The sequence below is a fragment of the Beta vulgaris genome, chromosome 6, assembly GCF_026745355.1.
Source record: "Beta vulgaris subsp. vulgaris cultivar EL10 chromosome 6, EL10.2, whole genome shotgun sequence".
In the NCBI taxonomy this organism is placed as follows: Eukaryota; Viridiplantae; Streptophyta; class Magnoliopsida; order Caryophyllales; family Amaranthaceae; genus Beta; species Beta vulgaris.
This window is the reverse complement of record NC_079207.1, coordinates 69,501,293-69,522,400: the sequence shown is the minus strand read 5'-3', so window position 1 is coordinate 69,522,400 and position 21,108 is coordinate 69,501,293. Positions and strand designations below refer to the sequence as shown.

General features: G+C 35.5%; 2 protein-coding genes across 2 annotated transcripts; one reads left to right on the top strand and one right to left on the bottom strand.

Annotated features, from left to right (window-relative positions):
* The first annotated feature begins 5,506 nt into the window (after positions 1 to 5,506).
* Positions 5,507 to 7,118, top strand: LOC104897825 (ATP-dependent 6-phosphofructokinase 2). The gene has a single exon (XM_010684772.3). It carries the CDS (start codon positions 5,546 to 5,548, stop codon positions 6,977 to 6,979), a length of 1,434 nt encoding a protein of 477 aa, XP_010683074.2. The 5' UTR covers positions 5,507 to 5,545; the 3' UTR covers positions 6,980 to 7,118.
* A 3,403-nt stretch (positions 7,119 to 10,521) lies between these two features.
* Positions 10,522 to 12,043, bottom strand: LOC125498930 (xylan glycosyltransferase MUCI21-like). Its single transcript, XM_048647267.1, has one exon. It carries the CDS (start codon positions 11,767 to 11,769, stop codon positions 10,522 to 10,524), a length of 1,248 nt encoding a protein of 415 aa, XP_048503224.1. The 5' UTR covers positions 11,770 to 12,043.
* Between the last annotated feature and the right edge of the window lie 9,065 nt (positions 12,044 to 21,108).

Here is a 21,108-nt window from a genome sequence, read left to right as displayed (position 1 = left end):
TGTTATGTGTCCACCTTTTGTGGGTGGGGTGGTGAGTTTGGTGCATGATTATAATAAATTTTAAAGTGACACTTCTATCACTTTCTTTCTGTAATGTGTGAAACAAAAAATATTTGGAGAATTAGGTGGTGTCCAATTTATGTTTGTGTTCTTGTGTTATTCAACTTGATGACTTGTTAGGTATATAATCTACTTATTATTTTGAATCTTATTTTAGGACTTATATAATTAACTGCATGTGATGTTTGCACCTTTCTCTATAGTAGCTATATATGGAGTTACAAGTTATAACACGTTGCATATATGTTGTTCCTGATAAAAACAATTACTAAGGTTGTAATGATGCTACATTGATGCATATGCGATGAATGCCAGAATGAGTTACTAACCATTTAGAGGTGCGCATGGGCTGGGCCAGGTGGCCCAACCCGGCCCGTCACGAGCTTGCTCGAGGCCCGCCCGCCCCGTTGTCCACTACGTGGCCCGTGGGCCTGTCACGGTCAATAAATTTTATTTTAGGCCCGCACGAGCCCGCCTAGATGGCTAATGGGCCGGCCTGCAAGGCGAACCCTCATTTCCTTTGTTTTTTTAGCCTAAAACTGGCAAAAATAAAAAAAACAACATAAAACATGTGCCAGTCCGCAGGATGCAAGAGCCCGACCCGCGGGCCCGGGCCGTGGACAAAATCTGAAAAATTTCAGGCTCGGCCCGCCACTGACGGGTTCGAACAAAATCTGAAATATTTTGTCCCCCTTCTTGTTGGTTGATTATCATTTTTGTATGAGTTTTATTATTTTCATGGTGTTTGTTATGCGGAAGCGTTTAATTAACCAAAACAAGCATGCACAACTACCAAGCACCCAAACAAGAACACAAGAAAAACGAATGAAGAACATACAAATTTAACAAGGTTCACTATCAATGCGATAGCTACGTCCTCAAGGTCGGGAAAAAGATTGTTTCACTATGAATGAGACGATTACAATTACAATAGGCAAGATTCAATTGAATGCAATTGAATCTCAAACACTCTCTCTAATCTTATCTATTGTGTTTAAACTGCCTGGGCGTCGCGCCCCGCAATGGTGGTCACGACTTGCGACCCTCCTGGTGCCTTCCTTCGAGTCACAACTCAGAGTGTTAATAATTTTGAAGATGGTATGGATCCATGAGGGTTTTTAGGTTTTTTCAGCAATTCGTCACTATGAACAATTATATCAAAGAATTAGATTGTGATTTAAGGTCTCTACTTGAAAAGATGCAAAAACAGCGAAGTACACTGCTCACGTCAAGTTTGAAGCGGTGGAGTTAGAGCTATGCACGTGTATGCTTAAAATTAATTGGTTCGATTGTAAAAATTGGTGCAATTTACTAAATATTTATTTTGCATATCTTAATTATAATTGTATGTGCCCTTTGAATTATTATTAGTAATATATTTTCTTCATGTTAAAAGAAATTACAAAATTACAATGATATCTGAAAATAAATAAACCTACTTAACCGTTGCCGTGACTTGTGGAAAATGTCTGAGGGTTATTACTTATTACTGAGAAGAGAGCTAGAAGACAAGAAAGAGGGAGGGAGAGACATTAAAGAACACATGAACCTTACAACTTACAAGTTAGGAAAATAACATAAAAGAAGCTAAGGGCTGGTGATGTATTTACAAATTACAATGAACCATGCAAGTTTAAATGACTAGCATGTGATTTGCTCTAACATTTATGTAACATGAGCATGTTCAAAAGAAAGAAGCATCTATGCAATATGAGTTGTGGTTGTTTTATATCTCTTGTACTTATCACCTTTTTGATTAAATTACTGAGTGGTAGGCACAATATTCAGTGTTGTAAGTCATGAACAATGATTGTGATTAACTTAGATGTGTTGTGAATTCGGTGTGAAGTATTTTAGTTGAAAGAAGAAACACATCATTTTATTCATATTATAAGTTCAAATCATTAAATTAAAATTATGATAATAAATTGATGGATGAGTACCTTTTATTCAAATTTGAGGTCGCTCATTTATTTTAATTGCAGGAAGTTGAATAGAGCGAGGTTGATTAAGGAAGTATTAGGCGCAAGCTTTTGAACGGAGGCGGATCTGTATGCAACGGGGTCATTAATCATAAGTATCCGAGACAATAATGTTAACGTAGAACGAGTTTTTGTGAATGTTGAGTGGGATTCTTTTTACCACTAATTAACACTTTTATCTATATTTATAAATAAAGAATTAGGTTTTTTTCTCATGTTATTTTCACTCAAGCGGGGTCAAGTGACCCCTCTTTCATGAACTTATATCCGCCACTGCTTTTGAGATAGCTTTTAGTGTTGTGACTCGGTCAAAATACTAACTAAGAAAAATGGAAGTGTTTGGTTAAGTAGTGGTATGAGTAGTTTTTACTGGTAGAAGTAGTGTTTTGGCAGTGTTTCTCCAAAGCGATAATCTGTAGCTTTTGGAGTAGTGTTTAGTGGTGTATAAACTTTACATTAAAGTTTCATTTGAGTTTTTGACTACTTATTTGTAAATACAATTAATTTGACAACTTATTTTACCAAACATCAACATGTTACACCGCTACTTTGACAACTTCTTTTACCAAACATCAACATCATTACTTTGACATCTAACAACTAAAAGCTATACACTACCACCGCAGCTAACAGATACTCTAACAACTAAAAGCTATACACTACCAGAAGTCCAGAACGACTAATATATACTCTAATCACGACTAAAAGCTACTAACGCAGCTCCATCTTCGAATACGCCCTAAATGAGGGAGAGTTCGACATGTGTAATTGTCAAGGGTTTCTAGTATTTCCTCCATTTTAGAGATCTGATGCAATATATTGATTTTTTACAACATTTTATAATTTTATACATGATCTATTTGCACTTATCACAATGTATAAATTGCAAAACTTTACTTTTCTAATATTATTAATAAAGAGTTAAAATATTAAAAGTAAAAGTTATGTATTGACAAACGTAAAAATTAAGACGTGTTTTTATTTTTTTGGCCTTTGTTACGTTAAACTTCTATGTTTTTTCAGTTGCTATGCTAATATGTTATACCCTAACCTGTATAATACTTAGGATTGTTAAACATCGCCCATAAAGTACTTAAAATCGCCCAAACTCTCACATGAATATATCATAATACCCTTTTTTATATTTTCTGATTTTTTACCCTCTTCTCTCTCATCTCCTCTCTCACTCATTCACTCTCTCATCTTCTTTTTCCTTAAACCACCACCCTTCACATCCTGCCACCACCACCACCATCACCACCACCCTTCACTTCCTGCCACCACCACCCTTCACATCTGCCACCACCACCACCCTTCATCTCCATTAGAATTATCTCTCTCTCTCCTTCAGCGTACCACCACCCACCCACCTCATTCCACCACCCTCACCTCCACTTCCTTAATTCGTCGCACTCAGCCTCCCAAACCACCACCAACACCTCCACTTCCATCGTCCACATGCTTCGTCCACTTAGCCTCCCCAACCACCATACTTCGCGTCACCCCCACCTTCGAAGAGGTGAATTTTTTTTAGAAAGGGCGAACGTCAGGACGATCGCCCCATGGCACGAACGTCCGGCCAGGACGTTTCGGCCATGGGTGGAACGTCCTGGCCGGACGATCGCCCCATGGCCGGAACGTCCTAGCCGGACGTTCGTGCCATGGGGCGATCGTCTTGGCCGGACGTTCGCCCTTTCTAAAAAAAATTCACCTCTTGGTGGTGGGGTAACGCGAAGGGCCGGTGGTGGGGTGACGCGAAGGTGGTGCTGTTGGGGATGGCAGGGGTGGCCGGGATGGCAGGGGCTAGCCGGGGGTCGCAGGTGGTGGTGGGGGTGGTGGGTGGTGTGAAAAAAAAAGAAGGGTAATTAAAATTGTCTAAAATAATAATTTTTGGGCGATTTTAGGTAGTTTTGGGGCGATAAATAGAAGTTGAGACATAGAGTAGTCCCCTTAATTAATCTTAAGGTTTTTTAATGCAAAATTGCTGCTCTCATTAACTCATTAATTTCGTTTATATTTTGTAATCAAGCAGAAAGTACGGACTAATATATTGATTCCACCTTTCTCTTCCTCTTCGTCCTCCTCCTCCAACTCACTCACTCTAGAAGATTCTTCATTTGTCAAGTGGCACCTCTTAAGGAAAACACCTGCTACATATGTACTGTTAATTGGCCTTTTTCGTGACACATGTCTAGTCTCTCACACTCTTGATTTCATGAATCATCATTCATCACTATATTTTACAAGTCTACTACCATAATCTAATCCCTTTTGTACGCCTAAGCCCTAATCCAGATAATGAACATAAATGAGTACAATTATGCTTGTCTCAACACATATTTCATTTACTTTATAAAATTCTATCCTAACTAAGGGTTAAATAGAGATTGAGTAAAAGTCAGAAATACAATTTGAAAGAATATATAGTAGGTAAATTATAATGCTAACTTTATATTAAAATAATTTTGTATTACTTTTATTAGTTATAAACTTCTTATCTAATTATACATGCAAAATTTATTGAACTTCAATATTAATAATATGTACTATTTGTTAAAAATATTGCTGTAATTTGGTAGAATCACTCCCTATAACTAATCATTAACTAGTAATAAAATTCATTTATTAATATAATACTTTATGAAAATAACATTAAATACAACTTAGTCTAGTAGTTAAAACTTTAGTATATGCACTTGAGGTCTTGAGATCAAATCCTAAACTCTACAATTTCTTAATTTTGTTATTGTACATGAATCTATACAAATATATTAGAAGGCGTGCGTAACAACATCGATGCGCCACGTGGCACCCTCCTCGTTGAAGCCTGGGTTCGAACCCCTGATTTTATGTAAGGATTTTCAAAGAATCACCATCTCATCTAACATCTCTTAGTGATCCATGTTTCCACAAAATTACAAATATGTGTTTGTAATTAGTTAATATTATTAAACATATCCCTTGCATCCTTAAAAATAAATAAATTTGCATGTTCATTAAAAATTAATTATGTATCCATGATACCATTTGAAGAGCAGTGTTGACCAGTATACAGTACTACCCCTAGGGAGTCTTAGTTCATGTAATCTATATAGAATAAAAAATTTAGAAATTGTGTAATATAGGGTTTAATCCCGAGACCTCAAGTACATATACTAAAGTCTTAATTAACCACTAAGCTAAGTTGTATTTATTGTTATTATCATAAAGAATTATATTAATAAATGAAATTTTTTCTTACCCGATAGCTCGGGCCTAATAACTAGTTACATGAACTAAAACTCCATAGGAAGATCGCCACGTGACACAGTTTCTTGTTTTCGCACGCCTTTTAATATATTTGTATAGATTGGTTTGAACCCAGATATGATGGTTCAAAATCTTTAATATATAATCTAGAGCCATAGTAATTAGTAGTGCTCCTACCCTGTATAATTAAACAAAGGGTATTATTATTCCTATATAAGTAAATTTAGGCACCAAAGGTAACTTCTTAGTGAACAATGGCAAGCGAGGATAAGAACAAAGATGGAGAGAAAAAGTGTGAAGAAATTGAAGAAACTATAGAATTAAAAGAACTCTCTTTATCCCAAATAAAAATCAAGAAAGTACCACACCTGAAAGATTACATACCATCATCTCAACTAAAAACAGTAACAAACCCATTAGCAAGAAACCCTTACTACCACCCTACAGAAGCGTTTTACATTTCTCCATCCTACGACATCCTCCTCAAACAAGTGTTGTACGACTTTTCCGACACCAACCGCAACCCATCTTACGGCCATGTCTTGGCCTACCACCGTTCGGGACCTCGAAAACTCGTATATTTCGACCCGGGCGATGTCAAGGCCGCCATAGTCACCTGTGGCGGCCTTTGCCCGGGCCTCAACACCGTCATCCGAGAGCTTGTTGTGGGGTTGTCCGACCTATATGGTGTTACCAAGATATTCGGTATCCGATCCGGGTACCGAGGTTTTTACTCTTATGATCCTTTGCCTCTTACTTCAAAGATGGTCCATAATTGGCATAAAAGAGGTGGAACTGCCTTGGAAACCTCTAGAGGAGGGTTTGATCTTTGTAAAATTGTTGATGCAATACAACATCATGAGTTTAATCATGTTTATATAATTGGTGGAGATGGTACTATGCGTGGTGCGGTTGAGATATACAACGAGATTTGCCACCGCAAACTCAACGTTGCGGTGGCCGGGATCCCGAAAACAGTTGATAATGATGTTGGGATCATCGACCAATCATTTGGCTTCCAAACTGCGGTAGAGATAGCTCAGCAGGCTATCAACGCCGCGCATGTGGAGGCGGAGAGTGCCGTTAACGGTATCGGGTTAGTTAAGCTGATGGGCCGAAGTACGGGCCACATAGCGCTGCATGCAACCTTAAGCAGCCGAGATGTGGATTGTTGCTTAATTCCGGAAAATGATTTTTTCCTAGAAGGAAAAGGTGGACTTCTTGAGTTTCTTGAACAAAGGTTGAAAGAGAATGGACATGCAGTGGTTGTTGTGGCGGAAGGTGCTGGTCAGGGGTTGATACCGAGAACGGAGGAGGAGCGGCGCGACGATTCGGGTAACCCCGTGTTCTTAGATGTTGGAGTGTGGTTGAAATCGGAGCTTAATAGATGGTGGAAAAGAGATCATCCAGGAGAACTTTTTACAGTGAAGTATATAGATCCGACGTATATGGTTCGCGCGGTTTCAGCTAATGCAACTGATAATTTGTATTGTACGTTGTTGGCGCATTCGGCGATTCATGGAGCCATGGCAGGGTGCACGGGGTTCGTAGCGGGTCGTGTGAATGGCAATTATGTGTATATTCCGGTGAAAGAGGTGGCTCAGGCAAAGAATGTGGTGGATACAAAAGATCATAAGTGGGGTTGGGTTAGGTCTGTTACTAATCAACCAGATTTTCAGGGAAGTTAGAATAAAGGTCCTATGATACTGATACTCATGTTTGTAATCTTGTGGTAAGAGTAGCATATCGTTTGCATATGGTAAAAAACTTTTACTTTCTGAGAAAGTGAGAGTTATTCTATAGATAATAAAGGTAAATTTTGTTTTTCATCAATCTTAATTTGTAGCTAGGAATAATTAGTTTGCTTCCGGGTCGTTGATCCTGATAGCAGGGTGGTTCTTGGCCTATGCAATTACGGCGATATAATATGGTTTTATAATATAAGGGTTTTAATTAAAATATTTTTTTTATTGTGTGAAGATTAGATAAAAGAAAACATTTGGATTAGTGGTAAAAGTGTAAGGAAGGAATAATGAATACATGAAATTCATCAAGGTTTTGTTATATAAGCTTTTAAAAATAGTCGTTATTAGCTAGTTAGAAATATAAATTTTATGTTTTTATCTATTTTTATTATAAATAAAGGTTCAATTAAAAAAACGGTTATTTCACCAAATATCCCTGACAAATCAAAAAATTCACAATATACCCTCAATGTTTCAACAATTCACCATATACCCCTGACTTTTCATTTTTGTACACCAAATACCCTTTTTTAACTGCCGTTAACTCCCCGTTAACTTTATTTATCATTTTGCCACAATTAACTCCTAACCCTAAAATCTAAACCTAATCCCAAACCCTAGTCTAATTACAAACCCTAAAATCTAAACCCTAACCCTTAATCCTAAGCCCAGCCCAGCCCAACCCAGCCCCCTCCCCCTCCACCATCCCTCCACCATCCCCCCACCCACCCTCCCTCTGCTGCAACCTCCACCCCTCCCCCCGCCGCAGCCCCCAACCCTCCCCCTCCCTCCGTCGCAACTCCCACCCCCTCCCCCTCCTCTCGTCGCAATATCCCACCCCCTCCCCCTCGCAACTTCAGACATTCTCTCTCCTACGCGCCGATGTCTCCGTCGCTGTCGGAAATTTGCCGCTGATTCGTCTCTCACTTTCGCTCCTGCTCACTGGCGTCGTACAATAAAACGGAGGGTTCAAAGGTTCGTCGCCCATGAAACAAGTTCGATTTTTCGAAGGTCGCCGGCGTTCGAAGGGGAGGGGAATGGGTTTGGCGTTCGAGGGGGAGGGGTGGGGGTTTGGCGTTTGAGGGGGAAGGGCTGGCGTTTGGTGTTCGAAGGGTTGTGAGGTCGGGGCAAGGAAGTCGGCGGCTGGGAAGTCGGCGGACTAGGAAGTCGGCGGCAGGGAAATCGGCGGCTGGGAAATCAGCGGTGAGCGGTAGAGGCGTAGGGAGTGGGGGAGGCCGGCGGTGGGGTGGGGGGGGGGTAGGGCTGGGGTGGGTGGGGAGGGGGTGGGGGCTGCCAAAGAGTTAGGGTTAGGGTTTAGGGGTAGGATTAGAGTAAGGGTTAGGATTGGATTAGGGTTAGGGTTAGGTCAGATTAGGGTTTAGGGTTAATGATGGCAAAATTGTAAATAAAGCTAACTGTGGGTTAACGGCAGTTAGGCAAAAGGGTATCTGGTGCACGTTTTCGAAAACTCAAGGGTATACGGTGCAATTCTGAAACATTGAGGGTATATTGTGAATTTTTTGATTTGTCGGGGGTATTTGGTGAAAAAACCTTTAAAAAAATTGTACAGGGTCTTTGTTATTTTTGCTCATGTTTACTCCGCTCCTAGCTGATAGGATGAAGATGACGCAGCGTATTAGAAAGTTGTTGATGACTAACGAACTAGTACTTGGATCAATTTAAGGGGTTGTTTCAATATCTTGTTAACATTATTATCATTAATTATCACACACTAAACAAAGCGTAGAGGATGATATACTATCTTTAATCTTATTGTGTATATCACTGCATGGTGGGTCAAGTAAAAATAATACTTCCTCGGTTTCAAACTATAAGGCATGGACAATTTTTAAAGTTGAACTTTGATCGTCAATTACTTTTAATTTATTTGAATAAAAAATAAAAAATTAATGTTATTATAGTATTTTTCATGATAAATCTAACAATATAATTTTTATGATTTTTATTTATCATATTATGAGAGATATTTGTAGTCGAAGCAAATTTTCGTAAAACGTAAATGTCTTATATTTTGAAACGAAGGGAGTAATCCCGTAACTAGTAAAAAATAAAACGAAGTAGTAGTTTTGGGAGAAAGTAGAGATGGTCAACAGTGCGGGCCAATCCAGCCCATCCAACCCAGCCCACCTCGTGGGTCGTGTGGGCCGGGCCAGCAAAAAGCCCGGTGCAGCCCAGCTCGAACCGTGAAATTGGCGGGTGGGCCGTGGGCTAGATTTCTTGAGCCCAACCCACTAAAGCCCACTACTAAAACCGCCTAGCTCGGACCATGAAACCGATCCAACCCGACCCATGAACCAGACCAGCCCAATCCAAGTAAATATTGAACCAAATAGTGTATATTTTAATCAAATTGTATACGTTCTTATCAAATTGTATATATTATAATTCAATAAAATTTAAAAGTAATGAAATTATTCATTAATATTAATATTTATATATATATTTTAATTTATTTTGAAGATTTTATATAACAATAATGAATAATTTCAATGATTAAATAATTTTGAAAATAAAATTCTCATGCCCGCCCGTCAGCCCGGTCCAGCCCACCAATTCCACGAACCGTGAAAACCGGTAACAGACCTGTATGGGCCAAGATTTTTCAGCCCACAGATCATCCCGCTCAGCCCATGAATTTCACGGTCCGGTCCTGGGCCGTGAAATCTCAGCCCAACCCACAACGGCCCATCGTCCAGCCCGCACCAGTGGCCATCACTAGGAGAAAGTATGATAGAAGGAGCAAGGGCGAAGCTATATAATTTAAACTGATCCCTGTAAATTTTCAAAGATATATTTTATTAAACTGGCTATTATAGTACCTAAATCTTCTTATCTGAATAGTAAATTAGGATCAGTAAGGCTCAGTTTGGTAGAGCGTAAAACGTTTTCCTCTATTTTCAGTTTTACCTTGTTTGGTTCAAAGGAGTGTAAAATCATTTTTCCTTGGAGTTAAATTACACACTCTCTATCTCTCCTACACACTCCTCTCACTACCTCCTTACTTTCCCTTTCATATTTCTTTCATTTTTACTATTTTTTTTACATGGAATCAAACAACGGAAAACTAATTTTGAAATTGTGTTTTCCATTGTAAATTATTTTTCATGAAAATTATTTTATATTGAAAACATTTTACGCTCTACCAAACGGAGCCTAAATGTAAATGTTTTATAAATTTGCTTTAAATATTCTTCACCGGTTTAACTTTAGCTCCTGACTTGGCCGATGTATGCACATGTTAGCAATTCGAGTTGCTGAATGTTGATGATCATCCCATCTCCACCGACAAAAGCAATGGAACATCATCACCATTCTTTAGAGAGCCCAAGAATAATTAACCATCAAAAATGTATTTCATTATGCATATTAATGCCAAGTTTCAGGTGGTCCTCAACATATAAGATTTTATTATAAGCAAATCATTCATCTAAAAGTATAAGAATTTCATGTTTCTTTGACAAGTACTATCCAACCTTATACATGAATCTCTTAGCCTTTTTATATGCATACTTTAAGTACTTTCTAAAACTAAACACATTTAGCTCAACATTTTGCTCCTTCAAGTAAACCCTTTTCAAAACGGGCCACCCTTTTTTCTCAAGGGACATTGGGTCTTGAAGAATTGGGTCATATTTGTTGTATTTTTCAACCAAGCTGCTCTCTTCAATTCTTATTTTATACTCCAAATAGTCCAAGCCCATCTCTTTAGCGGGTCTTCCATAACACATATCCGCGATCGAATCAGTTCCTATGGGTACCACTTGTATAAACACTGAACCGGGTCGAAGGAACAATAAATGGGTCAATGCCGCCCCATGGACCCCAACCATTACATGACTCTCGTTCAAAACCCTAAAAGTTTCGGACAACGAAGTCTCGGGCTTGGGCTCAAATACAATCACATTGAAGCCCATTTTCTCCGCCATGGTTGTGATTTCAACTTGATTCAGAATTGTTCGGCCCGTCCCATTGGCTCGGCTAATTAAGACCAATTTGGGCCGATCCATTTGATCTCGAGAAACGAAGTTTTGGGATTTACCGTAGGCCTTGTTTAAGAAATAATGGAAATCGAGAAGCGTTGTTGGGTTGGGCAACAATTTTGGATCAATAGTCATGAACCCATGTGAGATTAGGCCCAAAGTAGCAGATTTAAAACAATGGGTATTAGTCTCATTATCAAGATTTATAATTGGGTAGTTGCTAAATGCAGCAATGAGATGTGTGTACTTACTAACCCACCAATCACGCGATCTCGTGATCACAAGCATAACATCTTGATTAGATAAAGACATTGATCGGACGGTGATGAAGAGGGGAAGAAATCCTTCATTAAAATCATGGAAAAAGTTTCCTGTGTACCCTCCCACACTGAATACAATTGCTGTGGTGTTGTGTATAATGTCACATTGTGGGCTTTGTGGGCCGGACAACAAAGTTACCTCCTTTATATTGGACATTGTGGTGTTCTCCCATTTTCGTGGGTAAGGTTTTATTTTCTGCATCGAAAGTTTTGGGCTTGATGGCCCAATAACATAGAAAGTAGATGTGGTGGGGTCTAACACTGTTGGACCGTTGATTGAGCAAAGATCATAATGATAGTGAGAACGATCACAACTGATTTTCGATTCAATTTGGGGAGTTGAACTTTGTGGGTCCCGATTCATCATTGGCTTCTCATTTTGAAGACTTTGATCTGCATTGCCAACAAACATATGTTTTTTTCTATAAAATTATTACATTAGTGTAGAAGTTAGGAAAGTAAATATTATTTAGGACATACTCCCTCATGAACAAAAGTACAAATCAGAGGGACTTCATAAAAATAAATATATAAGTCCGGAGAAGTACATGCAATATAGATTAATACTTCTGTTTGATAGAATGCTAAACGTGATACTAAAAGCGAACCGTGTTGCTGACAATGTCACATCTTCGGAACATTTAGTACCGATTTATCATCATATTGACCCTTTTTTAGATAGTAAGTTGTCTTGTTTTCTTTTTTTTTTTGATAAGATAGGGTTTAGTCTTGAAAGAATACGTCCCTAACTTATGTATCTTTTTCTTTTTAAGAAAAAAAGGACACTAAGTATTAAATAGACATAGTGAATCTAAAAATATAGACTCCAACATTTTAAGAAGTAAAACTATTATTTTTCTATCGCGTTTCACACGATGTTATCAATAACTAGTATTTTGACTCAGACAATGTCACGGTCAGTTATAATTATCAAATATATTATTATTCATAAATTTCATAATTGAATTTATTAGCTTTTCATACTTTTTCAAAAATGTTATTGCCTTAATAAAAGTATTAGAGATCAAAAGGAAAAAAATTGTTTATGTTTTTATTGTTACATATAATTATAAGGCTTTATTATGTTTTACTTTGAAACATTAAACATTAAGGTTGTGATGGATTGGTGGTTAAACTCTCATCTTTCATTTCAAAGGTCATGAGTTTGATTCCTAATAGCTACAAATTGCTAATATTTTTAATGAGATCATAAACATGAGGCACATACATTGAAGAGTACCACGTGACATTGTTCCTTTGATGGGAACGCCTTTTAATATATTTGTACTAGAATTTTTTGCACGCGATGCGTGCTTGAATTTTTTTCGAAACAGAAACTCGAATTTCTTCGGCATAAGAGTCAAAATTTGAACATTAGACATACGAAGTATTATTTTTTTTAGTTGAAAATTTTGATTGGTTTAGTTTCTGTCACTTAAGTCTCTCACCATTCTTTTAGTTTTTTTTTTTTTTTTAACTTTTCAAAGTTAAATTCTATGAACAAAATAGAAATTTTATTGAATTTATTTATGATTTCTAATATTATAATTTTTTAGTTGATTTTTGAATTAAGTACTGTACTTCATAAATTGTAAAGAAAGTGGACACTTTGTTTCAAGTCAATTTTTTCATAGGTTGTAGTTTGTAAGTAAATTTTTAAGTTTTTGTAAAGTTTCCTCATTTTAGTGATTTGTGTAACGTAAATTATGCAATTTTATGATTTTAGTTGACTTGTGAGTGATTGTTACAATTATATTTTTGGTATTTTTGTTTGAAGCCCCTTTTGATTTGTAAGTGCATTTGTAATTTAGAATGGGAAGGGGGTAACATAGTCTCTTTATTCGGGGACACCATAGCTCCCCCTTTCCCTTATATAATAGAGATATATTGTACTTTAATTCTTGAATTATATTTTACATAAACCTTTTTACCTTGATAATTAAGCTATTATATAATAGAAAAAGATAGATCCAAATATATGTAAAAGTTTCATTATATATAGGAAACACTATAAAAACGTAATAATTTTTTTTCTCGTCTAACTTCTAAATTCTGATTTGACTACAAATACACCTCTATTTTTTTATCATGACCCACCATTAATTGTGAATGTTTCTTGAGAATAGTGATTTGTAAGTAAATTTTTGTAAATGTTCTTGTATGTATTGATGTTCTAGGTTATTAGTTTTAGTTTGTATGTTACTTTTAAGTTTATTTTAATAAAATTTTCTGATTATTTGAGTGATTTGCGTGATTTTTATAACGTAATTTTCTCAATTGTATGAGTGATTTGTAAAATTTCTTCTTTTAAGTGATTTGTGAGTAAGTATTGTAAATTAATTTTCGGTAGTTTTCTTTGAGTGCCGATTTTGATTTTGACATTCCTTTTGTAATTTAGAAAGAGAAGGGGGGCAAAATAAGCATTTTAAAAGAGGACACCATTGCTCCCCCCTTCCCTTATATAATAGAGATAGATATGCTTCGTTAAGTATTATTATTTGCATTTAAAGTCAACATGTTGACTTGCTATTTTACAAAAAGAAAAAGGTATGTGCCAAAATGCTCATTGCAAATTGCAATCAAACATATCCTTATTTAACAAAATTCAATCAAACATTAAAACTAAAAATACCAAAGGACTATTATGTTAAATGAAATTCTATTTGACCAATATTAAACAATTATTATGTTCAATAAAGAGCAGTATTGGCAACTACTTCCTCCGATCTTTATTAGTTTATCCGTATTTCTTTTTGGGATGTCCCTTATTAATTTACTCCTTTCTTTTGTTTCTATTTTTTTGGAATGGGACCACTAACTTTTCATCACAGAGTATCTTCTTTTTCTTTCTATGACCCACAACATTATTTCTCCTAAAACTCTATGCAAAAGAAAAGGGTAAACTAATAAAGACCGGATGGAATAACTTACTAACAAACTTTTTTTTCCCTCTTTTGACGGGTAACTTAGAATTAAGAACATGCTTTTAGTGACAGCATTTTGAATCTAGTATTAAGATTTGCATAAGTGCATAACTATCTTTTATAGTAACTTCTTAGTAGTATTAGTAATAACAAAAAAAGGGGAGTTTTCAATGACTTAAGAGCTACTTCTTGAATATCCCTTTATAGGGATCCAAAAGTTAATGACCATATTACTATATATTATAATATATTATGCAGTGGAGTAATGTTGTCCAAAGTAGTGAAAGACTCTACAAGGAAAATTGAATAATGAATTCCGTAAAATATCATGGCTTCATAAGTTGCATGGCTCTAAATTTTTCGAAGCTAGCAAATCTTGTTCCGAAAGGTGTGCGATGGGTTTTTTTTAAAGCTTTTTAATATGGAAAAGGTTAAACCCATTCATGAGGCTTGCATAAAGGCAGTTCATTGATAAATTAGTTTCATCCTACAAATGTATGTAGTATGTCCCATGAGCAGACTGCATACTATATAATTAGGCAAAATTGGCATTAATACCATAAATTATGATGCTGACGTACTTAATGACCAGCACCATCAATTTTGACTAGTAGTTAACACATCACAAGTTATTGTCCTTAGTGCAATGAATGTTATATATGATGCCAAAACTAACTTTTTCCGACACATGATCACGTGATCCACACACACTAAATATCATGACTTAGGCTTCTAATTAAAGAAAAAAAGAATATATGAGGGCAACATCGAAAAGAAAATTATTACGGATTCCACATTGCCGGCAAGAAAAGTCAGTTCTGACGTCATTTATGACACTCGCTTCACTCAAGCCAATAGTTTTTGGTGTTTTGACTACTAATCAAAGTTGTTGGCTTAATTGGGTGCAGCGAGTGTCATAAATGATGCTTGAAGCTTTGAACTCACTTTTTCTTGTCGGCAACATGGAATCCATATTAATTTTCTTTTCAACTTTGCCCTTTTCCTTTCATCGCGACATAATTGTGGTGCTGAGGACAATTTTACCATGTAATAATAAAAAAAGTAGTCTCAAATGCGTTATACTCAAAGCGTACCCTCGAAAGTATAATGAAAATTGTATCGATTAATTTATTTTGTCTCATTTCAATCACTCACTTTAACATATTTATGACTTATGAGAGGGCAGGCCTCGTTAGTTGCTATTTTGACCCAATCACAACTTCTATCATCTCTCCTAATGCACTTTATGATTACAAAAACTAGCTTTTAGGCTATGGCTACGACATGCATAGTTTTATTTTCCATTTATTTTATTTTAACATGTTAAATATTACTTAGTTTAGTAGTTAAGACATTACTATCTTCATTTTCTTCTATTATTCCTATTTGGAAGCTTTTTATGAGAGTAAATTGGCTAAAGTAGGAAGAACTTTCGAAAACAGAGGGAGTAGTATATAAATTAAACTTAAAGTCACGGGATCAAATCCTATACAATACATTTCTAATTATTTTTATTGTATGTGGATTACATTTATTGTAAAATACCCTACGAAAGTGCGCTACATAACACTATTTCTTATTAAGGAAGCTTTCAATATATTAGCATACATATAAACAAAACCATGTTTAGTCTTTCTCTAAGAACGCACAGAATCTTAGTTAATTTAATTTCTAACAGATGCATGTATAATGACAAAGTATAATCATCGTGAAATACACCAAGGATATACATTCTCCAATTCAATTTTCTTTGCATGATGAATTTATCTGAACTTATTAGTGCTAGACTTAATACATTTGGCCTTATGAATCTTGAAATTTACTTATCATAATTTTATAATTAATATGTACTTATTTGTGCTTAACATAACTTATATGAACTGATCTTCAGAGTTCAGACTCCTTATGTTGTGAACCCTACAGGTTCTTTACTTCAAGTGACTAAGATGCACATATATTGGAAAAATAAGTGTGATATATTGTTAGTATATAAATAACTCTTTTGCTAGTATTGTACGTATTGCTACTTTATAGTGCATAGAAATTAGAATTGATATTTGAAGTGATGGATATAATGGAATAAATTAGTTAGTGAAGCAAGTAGGATAAATACAGTGACAAAGACTAAATTCAATCTCAGATGTTAGATATTACCCAAGACTCCATTGACGTGAAATATTTTCTAATTAAAAGACGACCCTGTCATATGATAATACAACTCTTTTGGACGTATAAAATGGGAGAATTTTAAGAATTTTTCTATATGAAAAGAGGATTCTAAAGTTGTTTAAGGGTCTGTTCTCCCCAACTTATTTTCAATTCAGTCCAGTTCAGTTCAGTTTAATTCAGTTCGGTTCAATTCAGTTCAGTTCAATTCAGACCAGTTCAATTCAACTATTGACAATATATTTACTCTCATGACATATCACTATTCATTTCAGTTCAGTTCAGTTCAATTCAGTTCAGTTCAATTCAGTTCAGTTCAAATCAGATCAGTTCAGCTGTTTTATGCCGAAGAGAAAAGGCCCTAATTGATTGCACCATGCATAATATACAATGGTTGCATAGGAACTTTCTATCATCAAACAATTAAATTTTAGGAAACATGCATGTAGTGTTACGAAAACGTATGTCCAACTAGAAAATCACAAAAATTGCTACAAAAAAACTAATTATCTAGGAAATAGCAATTAAGACAAACAAGGAAAGAAATCAAGGAGAAGAGATCCAAATTAAAATAAAGGAAATAAAGCATGCACCTTGATATCTTTCCAATATTGAAGGTGTTGTCCAAACGGAAGAAGCGAGAGTATTGAATCTCGTAAAAGAGCCATGGTCTGCGTATATAATAGATATAATGCAAAAAATGAGAATCACCAAGTAAGAAATCACCATTACATTACCATAATTAAATGATGATCTCTTCTTCATTGCAACATCGTCAATCTTCATTTTGTAGTTTGTATATAATTGATTTCGTCCCTTCTTAGCTTTCTTCAATCACGCGTTACTTTTGTTGTTTTTGGTAGCTTTCGATTTTTCACTCCGACTAGTCCAATCCAAACCAATCCGAATACAGTATAGTACGTCAAGCTAGCGATATATGGCTGGCCTTCGAACCTAGAGTAATGTTTACTTGCCGTTAAAACCAAAAAAATGAAATGATGATTTTTCGCTAATTTGTTGATTTGGAGAGTTAGAAGAGGATATAGTTTGAGGAATTTTTAGCGTCAATATATTACTTTCTACGCATATAATATGAGTAATAAATTTCTCAAAGTACGATTTTGTAGTAAACTGGTAATTGAAGCAAAGAGAAGACCTGCCTAGTACGCAACACTTGAACTTTTGGGCTCATACAGTCTTTGTTGGTAGACGGCCTAGGAATATTCGTGGGCTCTATATATATACTGCTGAGTTGGCCACTTGAACTTGGCTCTATATATATATATTCGTGGGCTAATGGACAATGTTAGCTAGGCCCATTATCCAAAATCAGTCTAAATTGTAGGAGGAAAAAGGAAACCATTTATGGGATAGACCTTACCATACAATGTCATTACATCTTCGATCAATTCCATTGGATCTTACTAAACTTAGGGGTGTAAGCGGACTGCGAAAAGTTCAACGTCCTATTCAATTCAAATTTGTCGGACTGGACTGCATTGAAATTTTTTGGAGTGGACTCGGTTTCAAGTTTTCGAGTCCACATATTTTCGGACTGGATTTGGACTCACCCCTTTGAAGTCCAATAAGTCCAGTCTAGTCCAGTCCAAAAGTATATATATATATATATATATATATATATATATATATATATACAATATAAAAGAATATATATGTGACTTATTTTATGGTATGGATATAATGAGTTTAATTTTTCGAATTCAATTATGAGAAAACGTTGTGAATCATTGAATTTAGATCGAGGGAAAAAAATATAGTAATCGAATTGGATTGGATTCAGACTCAATAAAAAATTATCGGATTGGACTGGACTGGACTCGAAATATATCTGGATCAGACTTGGACTCAGTTTCTCGAGTACAAAAAAATTTGGACTGAATTTCGATTTCGCAAAGTCCAATCCAGTCCAGTCCACTTACAACCCTAACTAAATCTCCGACTTAAACTAAACTTCAAGAGTCAAGATTCTAATCTTTTACCCCATAACTCAAATGCACCATTAACATTTAACTCCATCTCTACTATGAGATTTACATCGTGCATCAAATCTACTAATAGTGAATTTCCTATAACACTCTCAAAGTATAAGTCCCCGCTACTAACACACATTGTGCTCTCTAATGCTTAGCTCTAAGAACTTTGCTAATGTACCCAACCCAACACACTTTAAGATAGTAAACTTACAGGGAAAGTTTCTCAAATAAACATATAGAGGTTAAGATTTTTTCTAAGAAACTTAATTCGCAATGTAAGTGATATTATGTTATTCTCTGCGCTACCGGCCGGGTGAGAGTTTCACCACATACAAGGTTGGCAGGATTCGGTCATAAAACCAATCGGTAATAGGTGGAGTAATCAATCAATCTATATGTTAGTCATTCTCACCACTAGGGGAAAAAACGGAAGGGTTGCGATGTAAGGGCTGCGTTTTTCTAAAAACGCAGCCCTTAATAGTGAAGGGTTGCGGTTAGCCCAAAATCCGCAGCCTTTTCGTAAACGAAGGGATGCGGTCAATGCAAAAACCGCAGCCTTTTAGTTAAGGGCTCAGTTAGCCGAAAACCGCAGCCCTATAAGCAATAAAGGGTTGCGGTTTTTTAAAAATGCAGCCCTTTATGGGCTTTTTTTTAAATAACTTTTAATTTAAAAGAAATTGCAGGGCTTTAAAGGTTTCTCACAAATTAAAACTCAATGCAATAATCTCACAAATTTAAACTCCCGACCCTCTTCTCTCTCACGCCTCTTTGTTCTCCCTCTCTCTCACCCTCCTCCCTTCTCTCTCACCCTCTTGCTGTTGCCACACCTCCGCCTGCCAGGCCTAATGTTGTTGTTACTGCGACGAAAAATTATCACGAGCAGCCCATCCTCCTCCTCAAACCGGCGACTTTATCGTGCTCCTGCTACCACCGGTGCCGTCGGTCGGTCGAACTCCTTCTGACATTCGAAAATTATGGAAGGAAATTGCATTCGTGGATGCTCTGCTTAAGCCGAACTCCGCTCATCTCTCCGTTTAAGCCGCCGTCGTCGTCGGTGATAATTTTTCTTTTTCAGATCTATAATTTCTTGATCTTTGTTTTGATTAATGTTCATATAATTTCAGATCTATAATTTTTTCTCTTTTGTATTTTCGATCACGCACTTTTTTCATTTTCGTTTGTTTTTTTTCATCATTTTCGTTTGTTTTTTCATTTTCATTTTCTTTTTTCATTTTCTTTTTTTTTTTCATTTTCTTTCACTTTTCTTACTGTAAATTTCGACTGTTCTTGATATGTAATTTCGTTTTTTTATTTTCATTCGTTCTTGTTGATATATAATTTCATTCTTTTTTTTTTACTGTAAATTGTAATGTGATGTTCTTGTTGATTGTTAATAAATAATTTCGTTTTGTTTGTTTGTTGATTCGTTTTTTGATTTTTCCTATTGTAAATTTCTTGATATATTTAGGAGTAAAAAATTGCCAATTTTTTTTTGGGTCAAAAGGGTTGCGGTTATGGTCAAAACCGCAACCCTTTGTACAAGAAGGGTTGTGTTTTAGGCCCAAAACAACAGCCCTCCTAATATGGAAGGGCTGCGGTTTTGGGCCTAAAACGCAGCCCTTCATTGTGAAGGGCTGCGATTTAGTGAAGGGCTGCGATTTAGTGAAAGGGCTGCTGGCCAAAAACGCAGCCCTTAGGCCTGTTTTGACCGCAACCTTTCAATGTGAGATAACTAGTCCAAACTCATATGTAGGTTATACCCTTAAAAGTTAAAAGAAAAATTCCCTTACTATAAGATATAACTAGCATTCTAAGTACGCGATGCGTGCGACGATAATTTTTTCATTTTGATATTTTGTAATATCGAGTAGCTAGTTTCACATGCAGCAACAACTCATTATAGTAGTTTAAATTGACAGTATTTTTTCAATAAAGGTTCTATTTTGTTCAACTTATTTGAAGTTATTTTCAACAAAAATATTTCGGATTAATTCATATAAGCAAAAATAAGTTGAATAGAATGAAACCAAAGTAGTTAAAAAAAGCATGCGCTTCTAATTAAAACATAGTACTAAAAGAATATCCATAGGATATTTCATAATCACATCCTTTGTCAAACTAAGTTTATCTAATTTGATTAACAACTTAGTTCATAATGGAAAATATATTTATCATTATTTATCCCTGGAAATCAAATATAAAAAATAATCTTTTTTTAAGTATAGTACGTTGTCATGATCTGACCTTATTATCCTCTATGTAATTGACTTACACAAATTAAAATTATATCATCCCATTAAAATTATCATTTTTTACATGACTGTAATTTGTAGAAGTATAATACTGATTTTTTATTTTGATAATTTTTCCTTTTTATGGAATAATTTGATATTCTTAAATAAATTTGTTATCCTTGTTTTTTCATAAACTTTTTTAGTCTTTCTTTTTTTAAACCTAAAATTTTAAGCTATTCTAATTCTAGTTTTTAAAAATGACAAATATTTTGATTGATTAATTAACCATTATTATCTTAAAAATATTAAAAAAAAATTAATATAATTAAAAATTAAGGGTATTATAGTCATTTGATTGGGGAAACCATGCCTCACCTCCCCCCCTTCACTTATATAATTGATAAAATCAATTAGAATATTATCAAATTTTTTA

What these genes read in the sequence shown, in the direction of transcription:
- LOC125498930 (XM_048647267.1), bottom strand. Translation starts at nt 11,769, where the DNA reads ATGTTTGTTGGCAATGCAGATCAAAGTCTTCAAAATGAGAAGCCAATG.
- LOC104897825 (XM_010684772.3), top strand. Translation starts at nt 5,546, where the DNA reads ATGGCAAGCGAGGATAAGAACAAAGATGGAGAGAAAAAGTGTGAAGAA.